Genomic DNA, 16,364 nt, shown 5'->3' on the forward strand with positions numbered 1-16,364 from the left:
TACTTTTTTCTGCATTTTGACATTTCATATCCATTCATATTTTTGTTGTATGTCATCGTACGATTTTGAGTACTTTCTGTGAACTTTTTTCTGCTTTCTCTTATTTGATATTCATTCAAATTTGTCCTAGATCATCGTACGGTTTTGACTACTTTTTTATTACTTTTTTCTGCATTTTCACATTTGATATTCATTCAAATTTTTCGTAGACTCGTGGGTCATCGTATCATTTTGATACGGTAGAATTTTCAAGCAGGCTGTGATAGAACGAAACGCCGACAAGGAGCTAGGATGGCCTTTTCCGTAAGAAGACAGCTGAATTTGCAGAATATTTGCACGAACATCCAAACAGTGCTGTCAGTTTGCAAGCATACGATGCTAAGACTGTAGGTAATATACATGTATAAAAAAATCATAGACATTATATATTATCATTTTTTATCTTTTGGAAACTACATATATACTTAAATTGTATACGGACAAAAAAAAAAAGGAGAATACGTCTGAGGATGTAAAAGTTTCTTGGTTACTTGATTCCTTACCAGCATCAGACTATATGACTGTGTAATGCATCAAATATTAATAAAATAGCAGGAAAAGACAGTAACTTCATTTCACCTTTGATTGGTTAGACAATAGTCCATACCCTATCTATCGATTTTCCATTCTGGAATTTTCCTTGCTTGGTTTATAGTTGAATACAGCTCCAAACTGGCTTTATATATAAAACACAGACAATAAACAACTCCCACGGGCACACTACAGGCCGGTTAGGGGTAAGGGATAGCTTTGTGAAAAATCGCCTATTTCATATTTCTGGCAGCGTAAAGCAGAATCAATACCAACTAAAGTTCTGTCACAAAGTTTGAAGGAAATCCTGAAAGTTCCTAAGACTGAATACATGTATGGCTATAATACACCAGAAGGTTGAAACACTTGAATACAGTCAGGTATAATGTACCTGTAGGCCGAAATTGCAAAATCTTTACATAAACAAGGGCTAACAGATACAACAGGTGTTTCATTGTATGCATGTTGTAGGCACATTATAGTATGCTTAGTATACAATTCAAACTCTACTACTGGATAAATGACAGAGATTATTTCCGGACGTTTTAGGTGACATCCATCACTCTTCTTCAGCGTCACTAGAATGAACTAGCAGAACTAATCAGTACTTACATACAATGAACTAGAAAAATTGGTTGAACACGGCAAAGTCACAAACTCTTCATCAACGTATATGCAGTGTAGTAATTTGACATATAGAGTTTGTAAATTACAGGACTCTATTTTGTCGCTTGAGATATATCTAAGACGACATAGTTTTTCACAGTATGCATGTTGTAGGTGCATATATGTATATACAGTACAGTAAGTTGACCTATATAGACTTTGTAAATTACAGGCTCTATTTTGTCGTGTGTGATATATCTAAGACGAAATAGTTTTTTCACAGTATGCCTGTTGTAGGCACATATATACAGTAAAGTTATTTGACCTATATAGACTTTGTAAATTACAGGACTCTATTTTGTCGTGTGTGATATATCTAAGACAACATAATCCTCTGCCTGACTTCACTCTAAATTGCCCCTGTAAGCGGTGCTTCCCGTTGTCAAAGTAACAATGACAAGTCGGCCGCACTCTTGCATGACAATTATTCAAGTGTGCGCATCTCTGCAATAATTCTCATCCACGTAAATCCTACTTAATATCCAGCTATTAGTTCCGTATTGGAAAGCTGTTCAAGCCGAGGGTTTGGGGAAGCATCTAGGGACCGAACTGTGTCGATCAATACCCCAGCCACCGTAAAAAGACAACATAAAAATTACAGCTGCTTAGGTTTTGACTACTGGTCTTTTAACCCTATCCAGACTGGGGGGGGGGGGGGGGGGGGGCTAAAAGTGCCCGCGGCAACTTTGACATCGTATTACTGCCAAACGATGTATGCTACGACTACCAAACTTGGTGACTTTTCCTAAAATTTTGTTGGGAACAATTTTATACTAATGGTTAAAGTTTATCATTTTTCATGTTGCCATGGCCACGGGTTTCTGACAGGCATTTTATGCAAAAAATTTTTTGAAAACAATGATATTTCTCAGGTTTTCTTGCACAACTACACTAGTTTTCCTACATGTATAACATTATATGTAATTAGATGTAACTTTCCTGATTTAATATTCATAATTTATGCTAATTTGATGACGTAATCAGTCAAAATCCAAGATGGCGGACTATATCACTATTTCAGGTATCAGCAGGCTTTTTTGCCTTTAAAATCGTCAATACCTGACATTTTCTTTATCAGAAACATTTAGATTAACGTTTCTAGTCTATTTTCAGTGTCCTTTGGGGTCATAAGTGGAAAAAAAGGATTTTAAAAAATTTCAAAATGGCCGATCCAAGATGGCGGATCCCAAGGGATCGCTAACAACACATGACGTCACTCTATGGCGTCATTTTGACGTCAACGTACTTACCATTGACGTTGTATGCCTTGCATACCTTAAAATGAATAATACAAACCGTTTTGTTTAATATCTTTAGATATTACGGGAATTCCCTATTTAGCCAATAAAATCACATCGATGACGTCATAATTACGTCATATTACGTCATAACGTCACCAAAATTACAGGAATTATAAAACTTGACGTGAATATCACTCCCTACAAATTTGGTGATGATACATCATACCGTTCGGAAATTATGAGGGGGGGGGGCCGAATCAGCCCCCCCCCCCCCCAGTCCCAGATATACCAAAAAAGCCCAGTCTGGATAGGGTTAATAAGTTGCAAGAAGGCTTTCAGAAGATGATAACTTTTAAGAAGCTGTCTTGATTGGTAGTAAGGATTTGTCTTTAAAGACTTCTTCTCACAGACATATTGAAACTGTAACTTTAGGTATCTCATTATGAGAGATCATTATGGAGTTTAATTTTTGGTGGAATTCCTATTTTCATGTAAGTCACAATTATCATAATTTGTAATCTGCTATGGAACAAGACACCACATGTTTAACTTTTAGTCACATTTCATGTAAGTACTATCATGTAGGAAAGAGTCATTTTTACGAGTGATACTCCAAGATGCATTTTACAACTAGTGACAAGTCATTCAATGACAAACGCATTTCTTGCTCATTGTTCATATCCCAGTAGGAATTCAATTTGATCATGATATTTTAGTACGTACACATTATAGACCAAGGGTACAATATCTCCATAAAAGTGCCTCCCTCGTTAATCTGAACAATAACTACTCCAGCAGTGCAATGTGAGTGGAACAACCTTAAAGTTTTAGATACTTAAGTGATATCTCACCAAAAGTTACTGATTTGAAATCAGGTTTTAATAAACATTCTAAATCCCAGTGAGCACATTTGGTATCAATCAGCTAGTAGAACAAAATCATTCAATGGTAAAGAAACGATCCTACACATTGTGTTCATATTCTAGCAGGAGTTCAATTTGATCGTGACATTTTATTGCTACAGAATATCCCTATAAACTGCTCTGGTCGTTAATCTTGACAATAAAGTTAGTACAAGTACATGTATACTGCTCCTTCAATTCTCCTGAGGTATCTTAAGGTGATATTTCACCTTAAGTTACTACTTTGAAATCAGGTTTTAGTAATAGAATCAATCTAAATCCCAAGTCACGCATGTGGCATCGATTAGAATCATGTAATCCTACACATTGTGTTCAAACTCTAGTATGAATTCAATTTGATCGTGACATTTTATTGCTACAAAATATCCCTATAAACTGCTTTGGTAGTTAATCTGGACAATAAAGTTAGTACATGTACTTGCAGGTCCATGAAGAACTGCTTCTTCAATTCTCCTGAGGTATCTTTAGGTGATATTTCACCTTAAGTTACTACTTTGAAATCAGGTTTTAGTAATAGAATCAATCTAAATCCCAAGTCGCACATGTGGCATCGATCAGAAAAATGCATAGCAGATCATTAAAAGACAAACGCATAATCCCACAAATTGTGTTGATCGTGACATTTTATTGCTACACAATATGACTATAAACTGAATTGTTCGTTAATCTGGACAATAAAGTTAATACATGTACTGCCTCTTCAATTCTCCAGGTATTTCTAGGTGATATCTTACCTCAAGTTACTGCCTTGAAATCAAGTTTTAATAATAGATCTATCTAGATCCCAAACAGGGCTGTCTCCAGATTTAATTTCTGTCCCACTCATTGCTTGGGAGCTGACTTGTTAAATTTGTCATTTTAAGCTTAGAAATACATTTTCATCAGTTTTATCTCATGAAATTGATATTTTTGGGAGGGTTGAATTTTTTTCAGTCCCAACAAGCAAATTTCCATCCAGGGACGGAAGGACGGGTCCTGGAGACAGCCCCGATCCCAAGTCACGCATGTGGCATCGATTGGAATACATGTCTATCATCATTCAATAACAAACACAATCCTGCATATTGTGTTCATTTTCTAGTAGGAATTCAGTTTGATCGGGAAGTTTTAGTGGTACACAAATTTATCCCTATAAAACTGCTTAGGTAGTTCATCTGGACAATAAAATTAAAAACTGTCTTGTTCCAATTCTAGGAAAAATGACTTGTAATTTCAATTTCCTAGAAGAAGCTTCTGAGATTCTCCAGGTATTCATAGAAGGTGAAATCTCACCACGACAGACGTTTTCAAATCAGACTTTACTGATTGCAACGTTTCTAATCCCAAGTTGCGCACAAGGTATCGATTAGTGCACTTCACAGCTGGTCACGGCGCGAGAAATCCCGGGAATTCAGCAGTCGTGGCACGCGAAGAACTCCATTTTTCACTGACCCCAGCACGGAGGGACTGAGTAATGGAGAGAAAGTACCGCCGCAGGGAACGCAATACAGCTTCCGGCATTATTAAACTGCAATTTAATATTCCAGCCCAAAATGAAATGGGAGGAAGAAGTGGTCTGTATCGCCGGCTATACTTCTTCCTAATGTATCCAGGAGTGAGGCCTCACCAATTTATTTTCACGGTTCTTGGATGTTTTCAAGTCAAAATTCACATTTTCAAGTCAAAATTCAAGTCAGGAAGACAGTTCAAAGATGAAAAAAGGGCTGGAAGGGAAACTGGCATCTGACTCTGTTTACTACCTGAAATTGTACAGACTTTCCCCTTCCGTGCTGATTTCACGAAACAGTAACTATCTTCCAGTTCAACATTATTTCTATCAACTATGTGAAGCAACACCACAGCTTGAAATTGTTGTAGCCTAAGCTACTGCTATAGCAACGTTTCACTTTCTAGATTATTAGTGATTTCAGAAAGGCAAATCAGCTACACATATAGGGCAAGGCATTGAACTTCAAACTGAAGATACAGTAAGTACATTTAAGTTGTAATATTCTGTTAGGTATTGTATTTCCACGTATGTATGTGGATTATAAGAGAGACTTAAAATGAAATGTATCAAACGTCTTTTTTACTTATTGAATTCAATTTACATACTCATGCAAGCAAGTCTAACCCCTGCATCACGGAGAACAACAGATGATAAACCAGAGAGTGAGTGAGTGGTGACATGACACACTTGTTCAACCTTAACAACCTTAAATCATTTTTCCTTCTCCCTGTAACTTGATTATAGGCATTTATTTCATTAACTTATTTGGCAAGAATACAGGAACACATTAGATTAGATTTAATAAATCGGTAAAATTAAGCACCTTAATTTTTTGCCAAAATCAATTAATACCTAGGAAAAACAATCTTCTGCACTACATCAATCAAATGAAATAAGTCTTTCATACATTGCCATATAATTAACTCACAGATGGGGGACTGATACAGATGTTACCATTACATTTTGCTTTTCCATGGACCTATGCCCATTTCATCAATCCAGCTTTTCCAGCACACTTTTCCACTGACGCGAAACAATCCGAGGACTCAAAGACTTTGAAAAGATGTCCAACTTTATGAACTACGTAATCCTATGTACCCTGGGGGACAATTTCAGACCATACCCTGATCCCGAGGATGAGCCAAAACTCTACAGTAAGTGGTATGACAGAGCTCTAAAGCACCTCGATCCATAATGGTGTATTTGTCACAGTTGTATAAGAAGGAATCCTATGCATATGATTTTAAGAAACTTGTGTATGATACTGTGTATATAGGTTTTTATACGCTCGGACAGTATTACTTGAAAAAATATTTTAAAAACTCAACACCAATAAACAACTGTAGCATAATAAAAGGTTGTATTTAGGGTGTATCTACATATAGATAGGTTCAATTACATGAACTCACACTGTCAACATCATTCTAAAAAGACCACACAAATCCTACTAAATAACGTATGTAAAAAAAATATGTATCGTCAAGCCCTATTTAAAGAGGATAATTATCTTTAAATCTTGGGGGAATACCAGGAGGTGTTAAGGTAAGACAAGGAAAACAAATCTGTCTTACTCTTAGTGACATGCTTTTAGAATACAGTAGTAAAATTGCAACAATAGTAAACGATAAAAATACAGAAGCTAGTTTACAGAAAAATGTGTTGCGTTCCTAAGAAGAAAAGGAACAAATTTTACTATCAATCTGTTTTCACCCAAACCCTTCCCTTTAATACTTCCTGAACAGAAAGTTAACAAAATTTTTAAAAGATACTGTAAACCTTTCAGAAAAGAACTTCTATGTAAAAGACTTCAAATAGCACCATTCTCTGCAGTTAGCGGGATAATGAAGTTATCGTTGAATCGTTCTACAGCGAACCTGGCATTTTCAGAAGTTCATTTCCAATTGTCACAAAGTGTTTAAAATATCGAACTCAGCCAGAACGTTCCATTGTCTAATTGAATTGCCAAGGACACGGGGACAATAGAAAATCAATAGTGCATCTCTCTTGCCATTAGCCTCACTCTGGGTTCTGTGGATGCCCATTCATCAACCTAATACCTGGTTTTTAGCCTTCATCTTGGGCGAGAATTAAACAGTGCGTACGTACCACTAATCAACATGTCAGTTTCAATACATGTGTCATTCAATCTCTCCCTTTTACTGCTGGCAGAGTCTGCTACCATTGCCACTGCAACCTGTTCTATACAATGGTGTGGAGCATACATTTGTAAGCTACGTGCTAGGACTCAAACCATACCAATGCTACATAAACTTGATATTTTGCTTTTTAAGTCCAGGCTTTGGGACCAATGTTGTCCACAAACCTGTCTTGAAATATCATGTGAAAAAGTCATTTCAACACACAGATTTAAGTTCTCATAAGTCTTGTAAGTACTTAACACAACTTCTTGAAAGTGAACACAATAAGTTCCAAATATGATGTAAAAAGGCCTTTTTCATCAACCAGGGTTGACTTTTTATGACTCTTAAGAGATACTGAACGATCCTTGCAAGTCTTCCAGGCAAGCTCACACAGTCTAATAATTCATTACATTTTAGCTAATCTATACACTGGACAAGGATTTGTGTGGATTAGCATCTTTTTACAGTGATCTAAGATGTATAAACGTCTGTAAATTCGTATTCTATCGGTCCCGAGTGGTCTCTTTTGCAGTTTGTAAAAAAAAAGTGACTGAATGATTGAATTGAAATAATAATAATTCCTGGATGCCTAACCTTCAAAAATATAACTTCTAAAAATCAAGTCAAAGAAAAGTCAAACAGAACGTGGCACTTAAGACTTTACTGCATTTGAAGTAAACAGACCCTTTCCAAAGGGAACAGTCAGGCACCGACATGCTGGGGAACAAGCCACTTCGCTGGATGAATGGTTAACAACTTGGGTATAATTAAACCCTTCCCGGCTTTCTTAAGCCGACGTGGGAAGCAGAAGCACCGTATTTACCCAGCGTAATGGGCTACGTTCCAGGTCACTGGATCGGCATTATAGAACTCTCTGTAGCATATTCCCATCTGGACACTGAAGGAATAAATATATCATAAAATCCATGCCTTTATACTCTTATCCTGCTCTCAAATAATGCAGGATACAATGTAATAAAGTGCACATGGGGAAATCTGGGATTATAAACACATACGTCAGAGTAATATTGGGGAATCATTGCAATGAATTTCAAATTCGGCCTAATCGTTTAAATGATTACAAATTGTCACTGAGATAATTCTGCATGCATAATTTGTCATCATTTCCCCTAAATCCAATCTATTGCAGTAATAACGTAATCTGACTTCACCATTCCTCTAGCGGTTCCCCACTGTATGTTGTGAACGTGACCCAGGTGGAAAATAGTTTATCCTATTTACCAACGGGAAGGTCAGGATAAATAGGATTATATGCCAGTTAGCTGGAAACGAGAGTCCAATTTTGTCCTGCGGTCTGCTGGAGATGTCTGTTAGATCTGTATCTATAGATACATGGTTACCCCTGACTGTGTCGGGATGAGGAAAACCCTTTGGAGGTATCGGAGCAGCACCGTGGGGATTACAGGCAATCTGCACATCGCGACGCCGTGGCGGACCCGCATTATCCCCGTCTTTGTCGGCAATTGGCGCGCGCTTAACACCACAAAATGGCTCCTACCTTTGAATGGCCAACGGAACCTCCACGGGGGAAACAGGGGGGGTCTGACGAGGCGGACTTGCCAGGGGGCCCTCCCCCAGATCAGAACAGGAGGGGGGAGGCCGCGGAACAGGCACGTCGGATTGTTCATCATATCGCTCGGAGGTCCCCGGCAATACTGAAGGATCCCCTGCACACAGTAAGGGTGCAGACGAGGCCTTTAAAGTTTTAAGCGACGAGTCTGTCCCACAGATCAATATATCCGTAGCCCGGGGTGGCGATGGAGCATGTGGCCTCCGCTGTTGATTGGTTTCCAGGGAAACCCGACTAAGGATGCGTGGAAAGTAATTTCAGCCTCCCTTTCAGACCGGGCGGGCGATGAGGCTGAACAAAGAAGTCAGGCAGCTGGAACGGACGGCTTGGCGGTGACGGACAGCAAGGATCAATACAAATCCACCACAGCTCCCGTTTCAGCACCACGGACAGCACCCTACATCCTGCCAGGCCCCCTCACCACTGATTAACCCAATGTTATTGCCTAAAACTAATTAAGCCCCGGTAAATAAGTAAATAGGCACCGTAGCGGCAGGCCGGGGTAGCAGGGGAGGGTGGTTACTCCGGTGGACAATCAATCCGGTACGAATCATTACCCAGCACCGGCGGATGGAAGCGAGGGACACCAAGCCGCTAACGCATCCGAGCGTTAATGAAAAATGCAACACTATCACTGGGCTGATGTGTGCACATCTCCCCACAGACAAAGGGGATCTCTGGTGTGATTGGTGACAATGAGGACCACCTGACGGGATGTTACTGGAACATCTTGTTCTACGTCACGACTTAAACAGCTACCTGCTTTCCCAGAGGAACTGAGACGATCAGCCTTACCTAACATCCTATCATATGTCAGTGAAAAGTGGGTCTTTCAATGTCCTTCTGGCAAGACACAGTAAATACCAGAGGTCTTCAGAGGCAAGTAACTACACCCCCAAACACACTATTTTGCTATCCAGCATTGCAAGCTAATAATAGTGGAGGTAATGTTTTGATGCTGGGCTTACTAACATAACATTGTCTTGTCTCAAAAAGTATATGATAAAGAAAAATGATACGTAAACAATTAAAAGGTTGTATCTGTTCAACTAGATGCCAAAAGGCAATCCAGTAGTGTATCTGTTCAACTAGATGCCAAAAGGCAATCCAGTAGTGTATCTACATACAAAGGATGAAGGATACAAATATGAAGTGACTAAAGGTGAGGGTTGCCAACCTCATGTGGCAAAGGATAATAATGGGATTTGACATATGCAATACAGACACTCCTCCAGGTATGAGTGGTTTTGACAGTGGGTATGGAAAACATTCCCTTAACTGTACGCAACGAGTCCGCAGACGCCAACTTCTGACCACACAGATATCGGTAATCATCATGGAGGTCACACGCGTGAGTTACATGTATATCCTGGTGAGAACATCTCCTTTCTCGACTTACGTCTTAAGAACCAAGCAGGTCTTAAAGAGCAGTTCCGCACTCTTTGTGCAAAAACCTTTCTGTCGAGAGCTTGTGAGCATAGTCCCGGAATGTAACATGCATACAAATGTATGCAATCAGCTCTGAGCAATAAGTCTAGTTGGTGAATTGTTTGTTCATCAATAATCACAAGTTAAATCGGTGGTTAGATCAACTATCAACAATGACTCAACACTTTTTAACTCTTGACCACACGGTACTTCAGTTGCAATGTGTTATCAGGCATGAACACAAAATGTACAACTGAACAGCAGGCAACTAAAAGTACAACCACGGAGTGTATATCAATCCATTAAAGATATCTTATCCCTGGACAAAAGTACACTTTAAGTTTTTTCCTCATGACACTATTTCTACAACCAATGAATGAAACTTATTGACAAAATGTACGACTGAACAGCACTAAACTAATAGTACAACTACGGATTGTACAATTTATCAAAGATATCTTATCCTTGAACATAAAAAGCCTTCTTTCTTCAAGACAAGACTAATGAATCTAACTTTTCTGACAAAATGTTTGACTGAACAGCAGGAAACTTAAGTAAAACCATGAAATTTACATCAATCCATCAAAGATATCTTATCCATGAGCAAAAATAGCCTTCCTTCCTCAAGACACAATTTCTACCACCAATTGATCAAAATTTTTTAACCAAATGTACAGCTGAACAGCAGGGAACTAAAACCAGAGGAGTACACTTATCTATCATAGGTATCTTCTTCTTAGACTGGGTTTGAGACAACAAGCGCTGCTACCAACTACTGCTGCCTATAAACTTGACATGATCAATCATACGGAAATGCGAATGCAGCCAATTACATGAGCCTGTTCGAGCAATTTTAGAGTTCCAGGAAAATACTTCATCCATCCAGGATTTTTCTAAGAAGTTGTCCAGCCTTCCAGGAGCTGTCAAAAATTTCATGTAGACTCCCCCACTTTTTTTTTACTAAACATATTTCCTTGGCTCTCTGTCCTTTTTTAAAAAAAGATTTAGCAAAAGGACTTCATTAAAACAGATGAATAGCAGTAAAAGTTAAATCAGACTACATTCACTTACAGAAACTATACCAAGGTATAAAGTTGTATTCTGAATTTGGGATCAAAATACTAACCTGCAAAATGCAACTTGACGAAAATGTATGAGATTGCAGAGGAAGGTATAAACAAGTGAGTTTAAATTTGGCACTCTAAAAAGAAAAACATATTGGGCTCTTAAACATGGATCAAAATAATACTGAAAAAATATATAGGAATTCGGTGTTATGAGCCATGTCTATTATAAGAATGCCGATCAATAATTGCTTGCAGTTCTAGACTGGAATATAGATGTATAGTCAAACCATTTCTAGTATCATTCATCACTGTCTTTGGGTAATCAGGATTTCATTGCAATCAATATTTCATATAAATTTATATGTCACAGTAACCCCTATACTTGCCAAGATACCTGCTACCATCTGCTGGACAGTTCATCTGTAAGAGAAGTCTGGATCAAGACTTCCCAAAGAGGGAGATTTTCTGTTGAGACGTTCCCATCTCTTGAGCGAATGTAAAGAGGATATCTCAATGAAAAGCATCACGCAAAATGGATCAAACAATTATTTAAGGTCATTAAGTACACAGTCAGACGTAACAGACAGCATCAGCTGTCAATGCCTGTCATTCACAGTCCACTGAATCTGTTAAAGATTTTATCCAGAATCTGTTGTTTGATTTACTTTTGTTTAATATATAATGTGCATACTGTAAATCTTGAAGTTTTAGGATGGTTTTATTTTTGCAAGTATTTTTTCGATGACCTCTCCACCTGGAATCTATGACGATAAAAATGTCTTCCTTGTATGACTACTGTGTTACGGAATTGTTTCAACCGCCAATCTAACATACCACAAAAACCTTCTTTTTACTCCTACCACCAAAGAAAGCTACCGCGAAAGTAATTTATAGTAGAGCACATGGATGTCTTAACCTCTTAAGTCAAAGGCCTGTCTCAGAATTCCCATCAGGAAGTAGTTTTCGTGACAGATCACAGGGAGAGAACACAACCATGGCTTTAATAATTGACAAGGGATCTCCTCTCTGAAAGCTCTAGTGGAAGTGCATCATGGAGACAGTAAGCTTCCATTAAGCAATGTCATCTTTTCAGTGAAACTTTATGTAGCTGGCTTCTGACAAGCTGTGTTAAATGTTATAGGCTTCTGTCTGCACTACTCTATCTGAACGATTTTACTCCACAATATGACTCTAAGGTATCACATTCGTATACATATAGGCCTTTACATTTATATATAAGTATTCAGACCATTCTTTACTAGCAGAACTTATCACATATTTAAAGAAAGCTGTTTTAATGTTCATATCTGTTTAACTTTTTCCCTGCTGCCTACCCCCATAACCAATACAATCATACACACATTTGGTGCCAAACAGCTACCTTAGTGTGCTGAAGGTTAACGCAAGTGAGAAGCTGAGTCTACAAGTAAGTGGCCATCATTTTCAAACGACAACTCTCATGCATCAATGCATGTAAAATACCACAGAGCCCTCCTCCTCTTCCTCCCATGAGACCGGCATTGAATAACGCTGGCACTGGAAGGTCACACTCAGCGGAAATCTGATCATCGCCATGGCAATACGATCGCCCAATGGGGTAGGTTGATGGGTGATGTGACAAACATTACCCTCCCTCGAGGCCATGCATGAGATGATCAACGCCTGAACTGTCCCATCCCTGGACTAGTTTCAGAACAATGCAAGAAGCAATCGCAGGTGTACCTCGAGGCTAAGTACTCCTCCCACATGTGCAAACTTGTAAAGTTGAGGTTAATGTATACCTGGGCTGTCCCCAGGACTCGTCCTTCCGTCCTGGGACAGAAACTTGCTTCATGGGACAGAAAAAATGTCACCCCATCCATCTAAAAAAAATCTAAACTTCATGCCATAAAATTGATGAAAATGTGTTTTTGAAAGCTTAAAATGATTAACAAGGAAATTTGAGAACATGGCTCCCAAACAATGAGTGGGACAGTAAAAAATGTAAAGCTGGAGACTGCCCTGATGAACACACTAAGTGCCAGTGCCATCAGTGTGAAATGTAACCATTTGCGTTTAAGGGAGCTGTTATTTACGTTGGCATCACTGCTGTTACTGCCTGCATCGTAAAAGAGAAGAGTTCTGAGCCGTAGTTCCAGTTTAGGACAAATGGATTTCCTAACAGCAGAGCTAGTGCCTGTAGCTATATTGGTATAATAACTATTGATATCTGGACCACATACCGTTGATGCTACTGTTATTAGGAAGAGATTGTAGCTGGGACAGAAACATCAGTGCCAAATAGCGCATTACCAGGTAATACTGAGTTTACAACCACTACCACTGTTGATACAAGAATGGGTATAGAAAAAGACATGACACGCAATGACTGTATATATGTTTTGAGATCTACGCATTCATGTACCGAAACTAATGATTAGCCCCATTCGATTGTAACTGTATCAAAGACAAATATGCTAGCTCTTACTGTATTACTATTAGTTACTAGGATGTCAAGTTTGATTCTATACCTCTATTTTGTATTATGTTTTCAATTGATAGTTGTTGCCATACATTGTACCATGTATAATTGTCGTGCCATAAAGTTCTTCCATGTAACTATACAGATCAGATGGCAACAATTGTACTAAGCATGTTTCAATAGCAGTTTGAATTCCTTACAAACAGGTCCCAATGTTGTGCCCTTGGGAAAAGCACCTTACAACTCTAAATCTCTACACCTTGGAAGAGGGGAAACCCACCTTAAACACACACCCCACTTTTTTCCCAGAAAACCCCCTGCAAAAGGCAGTAAACCCACCAGAACTAGAACTAAAGTTGTTAACAGTGAGAGCTAGTTAGGATTGACCTTGTCTGACCTTTCCTGATTGCACAAGGTCCCCTGAGATGTCATATAATACCAGAGGTGACACTCCAACAAAGTGGAAATTATGATGGATTATAATCAGATCACAATCAGAGCTCCTCAAATGGTGAGTGAAGGGCAATCTAAAACATCCCCATCCACGGAAGATGAATGTACACAAGAGCAAATTGAGCTAATTATATCGACCTTTCACCTACACACATTGTTGTAAAGTACTGAAAAGGAACACTAAGTGTAATGGCCTATGGGGTAGAGTTAAGTCAAGTCAAAGTTTATTGCACAACATTTGCATCAGGTACAATGTATGGCAAATAATATGGAATATCAACAACTACAAAGTATCTATACTAAGAGTACTAATCTAACATTATTACTTGATACATAAAATAATGGAATAGTATGTCTCACACAGTGATGGCATGGTGTGTTGACTTGCATTTAAAATTTGTTAACAAGTTGAGGAGGAATATCGAACACAGAACACATATACACACAGACATTGATTATTCAAATTAAATACATATACCAATAATTACATAGTTGCCCTACTTAATGATCGCTCTGTTCTATTACCTATTCCATAATTAAACAACCAAGCTTAATTTTTTTAGCAAATAATTGTGTGGATATTTTGTATTGACCTACATAACTGAAGCACAAACCGATCTTGGCAAAATCGAACCCTGATACTCAATATATACTTTATTTATATTATTAACAACTATAGCTTTAACATCTGGTAGAATATAGAAGCATTGCCATCCCTTGTGCCAGTTTAAATTGCATCATGTATCAATAAACTGGGTCACGTAGATCCTTCCTAAGTTGATTACGTTGCTACGTAAAAGTGAGCCAAAGTTGATAAATCAGGAACCCTGCACGTCAGACCACCATTTACCATGTATGGGAGGTCATCCGAATATTAGCCTGGGTCATAAATTTGTTCAGATATAAACGTGGCTGTCTTAAATTAGGTCTCATCGTGGAGTTTATTGGTCTTATCAAAGTTTTATGAGGCCAGGCTCGTCTGGAAACAATCGAAGACATTTTGTGTACTCATTTGCTAACAATGGAAAAACATGATATTGAAATTTACTTCAGGTTTCTAAGAACACCTGTGTACCATCAATGTTTTTGGAGTTGTAAAATGTGTATCTCTATTTTGTAGTTTGTAGTTGACCTTACAAAAGTTTCTATATTTTTGTTTGTTTGTTTGTTTGTGCCTTATTTACACTCGAAATTGCTCTGTTCAGCCATCATTTGTTAGGTCAATAAAAAAAAACTTCTTCTTTTACATGTATCAACCAATCACCGAGTGTAAATTCATATATTTGTGCTCCACAATCCACAAGAACAGTCACAAACAAATGTTGGTCATAGCCATCATGATTTAAATCACCTAATCAACTTTTTATAAGTAAATTTCTAATATTGGTGCTAAATGCTAGCTATGTTATCCAAATGCAAACATACACAACACCACCTTGAGTAAATGTCAACAGGGTAAAATTTCTACATTCAAGTCTGATGAAACCTAACCATCATCATGATGTTTCATACTCTTAACAAGTTGGAGCGTACACAAAATCTAGCTTCCAGCATTCTCTATTGTACAAACCTCATCAAGACTGTGAAACAAAGTACAAAATTGTCTGCACCTATATGGTTCTTCCTACAAAACACTAGTAGATGTCCAACAGGGTAAAATCTATACATAAGGCCACACCAATTTAATTCCTTGGTTAATGGATTTTCATTTTCCAAAATAAAAAAAATTTTAGAAAAAAAAAATTCATGTTTCCATTATTTTTTTCTAAGAATTTTTTTTTGGAAAATAAAAATCCGTTAACCAAGAAATTAAATTGGGGTGGCCTAATCTATGATTCAGATGAAACCTAATCTAGACTGTGAAACAAAGGACATAATTGCGTGTGCCTAAGTGGTTCTTCCTAACTGCACCACGTCACCCATCCTTGGTCAGCTAGTGTTACATACCCAGCCTCCCTACTCATCCATCTCCGAACTCCAGCCCAGATCGTTCATCACTCCGTCAGACTCCGTCAGGCAAGCTTTCGCACTGGGAAAATCACAATTGTATTCCCCAATGTGTAACTACTTGCACAGTGAAGATCGATTTCCCAACCTTTAACTTGTTGCACAAAAGAGACAACTTTCGAATATCGACAAGTGTCCTAACAGATCTCCCACACACATACTCTAAGACTGGTAAACAGGCTTTCACTGTTGGAAAATCACACTGTGTCATACAAGCCCTCATGGTATTCCCCAATGTGTAACTACTTGCACAGTGAAGATCGATTTCCCAACCTTCAACTTGTTGCACAAAAGAGACAACTTTCGAATATCGACAAGTATCCTAAC

At 38.2% G+C, this 16,364-nt stretch overlaps 1 protein-coding gene across 3 annotated transcripts in view; it reads right to left on the bottom strand.

Moving 5' to 3' along the window:
• LOC136446612 (double-stranded RNA-specific editase 1-like) overlaps positions 1-16,364 on the bottom strand; it is a 158,459-nt gene that overhangs the window by 41,988 nt on the left and 100,107 nt on the right. The window contains exon 1 of one of the 3 annotated variants that reach the window (XM_066445078.1): positions 8,550-8,697. The exons of the other annotated variants lie outside the window; for them this stretch is intronic. Within the exon in view, the coding sequence (XP_066301175.1) occupies positions 8,550-8,682 (133 nt within the window). The 5' untranslated portion in view covers positions 8,683-8,697. Of the gene's footprint in view, positions 1-8,549; positions 8,698-16,364 lie in introns of those variants that run through there. 3 annotated transcript variants of the gene reach the window in all.

The sequence above is a fragment of the Branchiostoma lanceolatum genome, chromosome 12 (assembly GCF_035083965.1).
Source record: "Branchiostoma lanceolatum isolate klBraLanc5 chromosome 12, klBraLanc5.hap2, whole genome shotgun sequence".
In the NCBI taxonomy this organism is placed as follows: domain Eukaryota; kingdom Metazoa; phylum Chordata; class Leptocardii; order Amphioxiformes; family Branchiostomatidae; genus Branchiostoma; species Branchiostoma lanceolatum.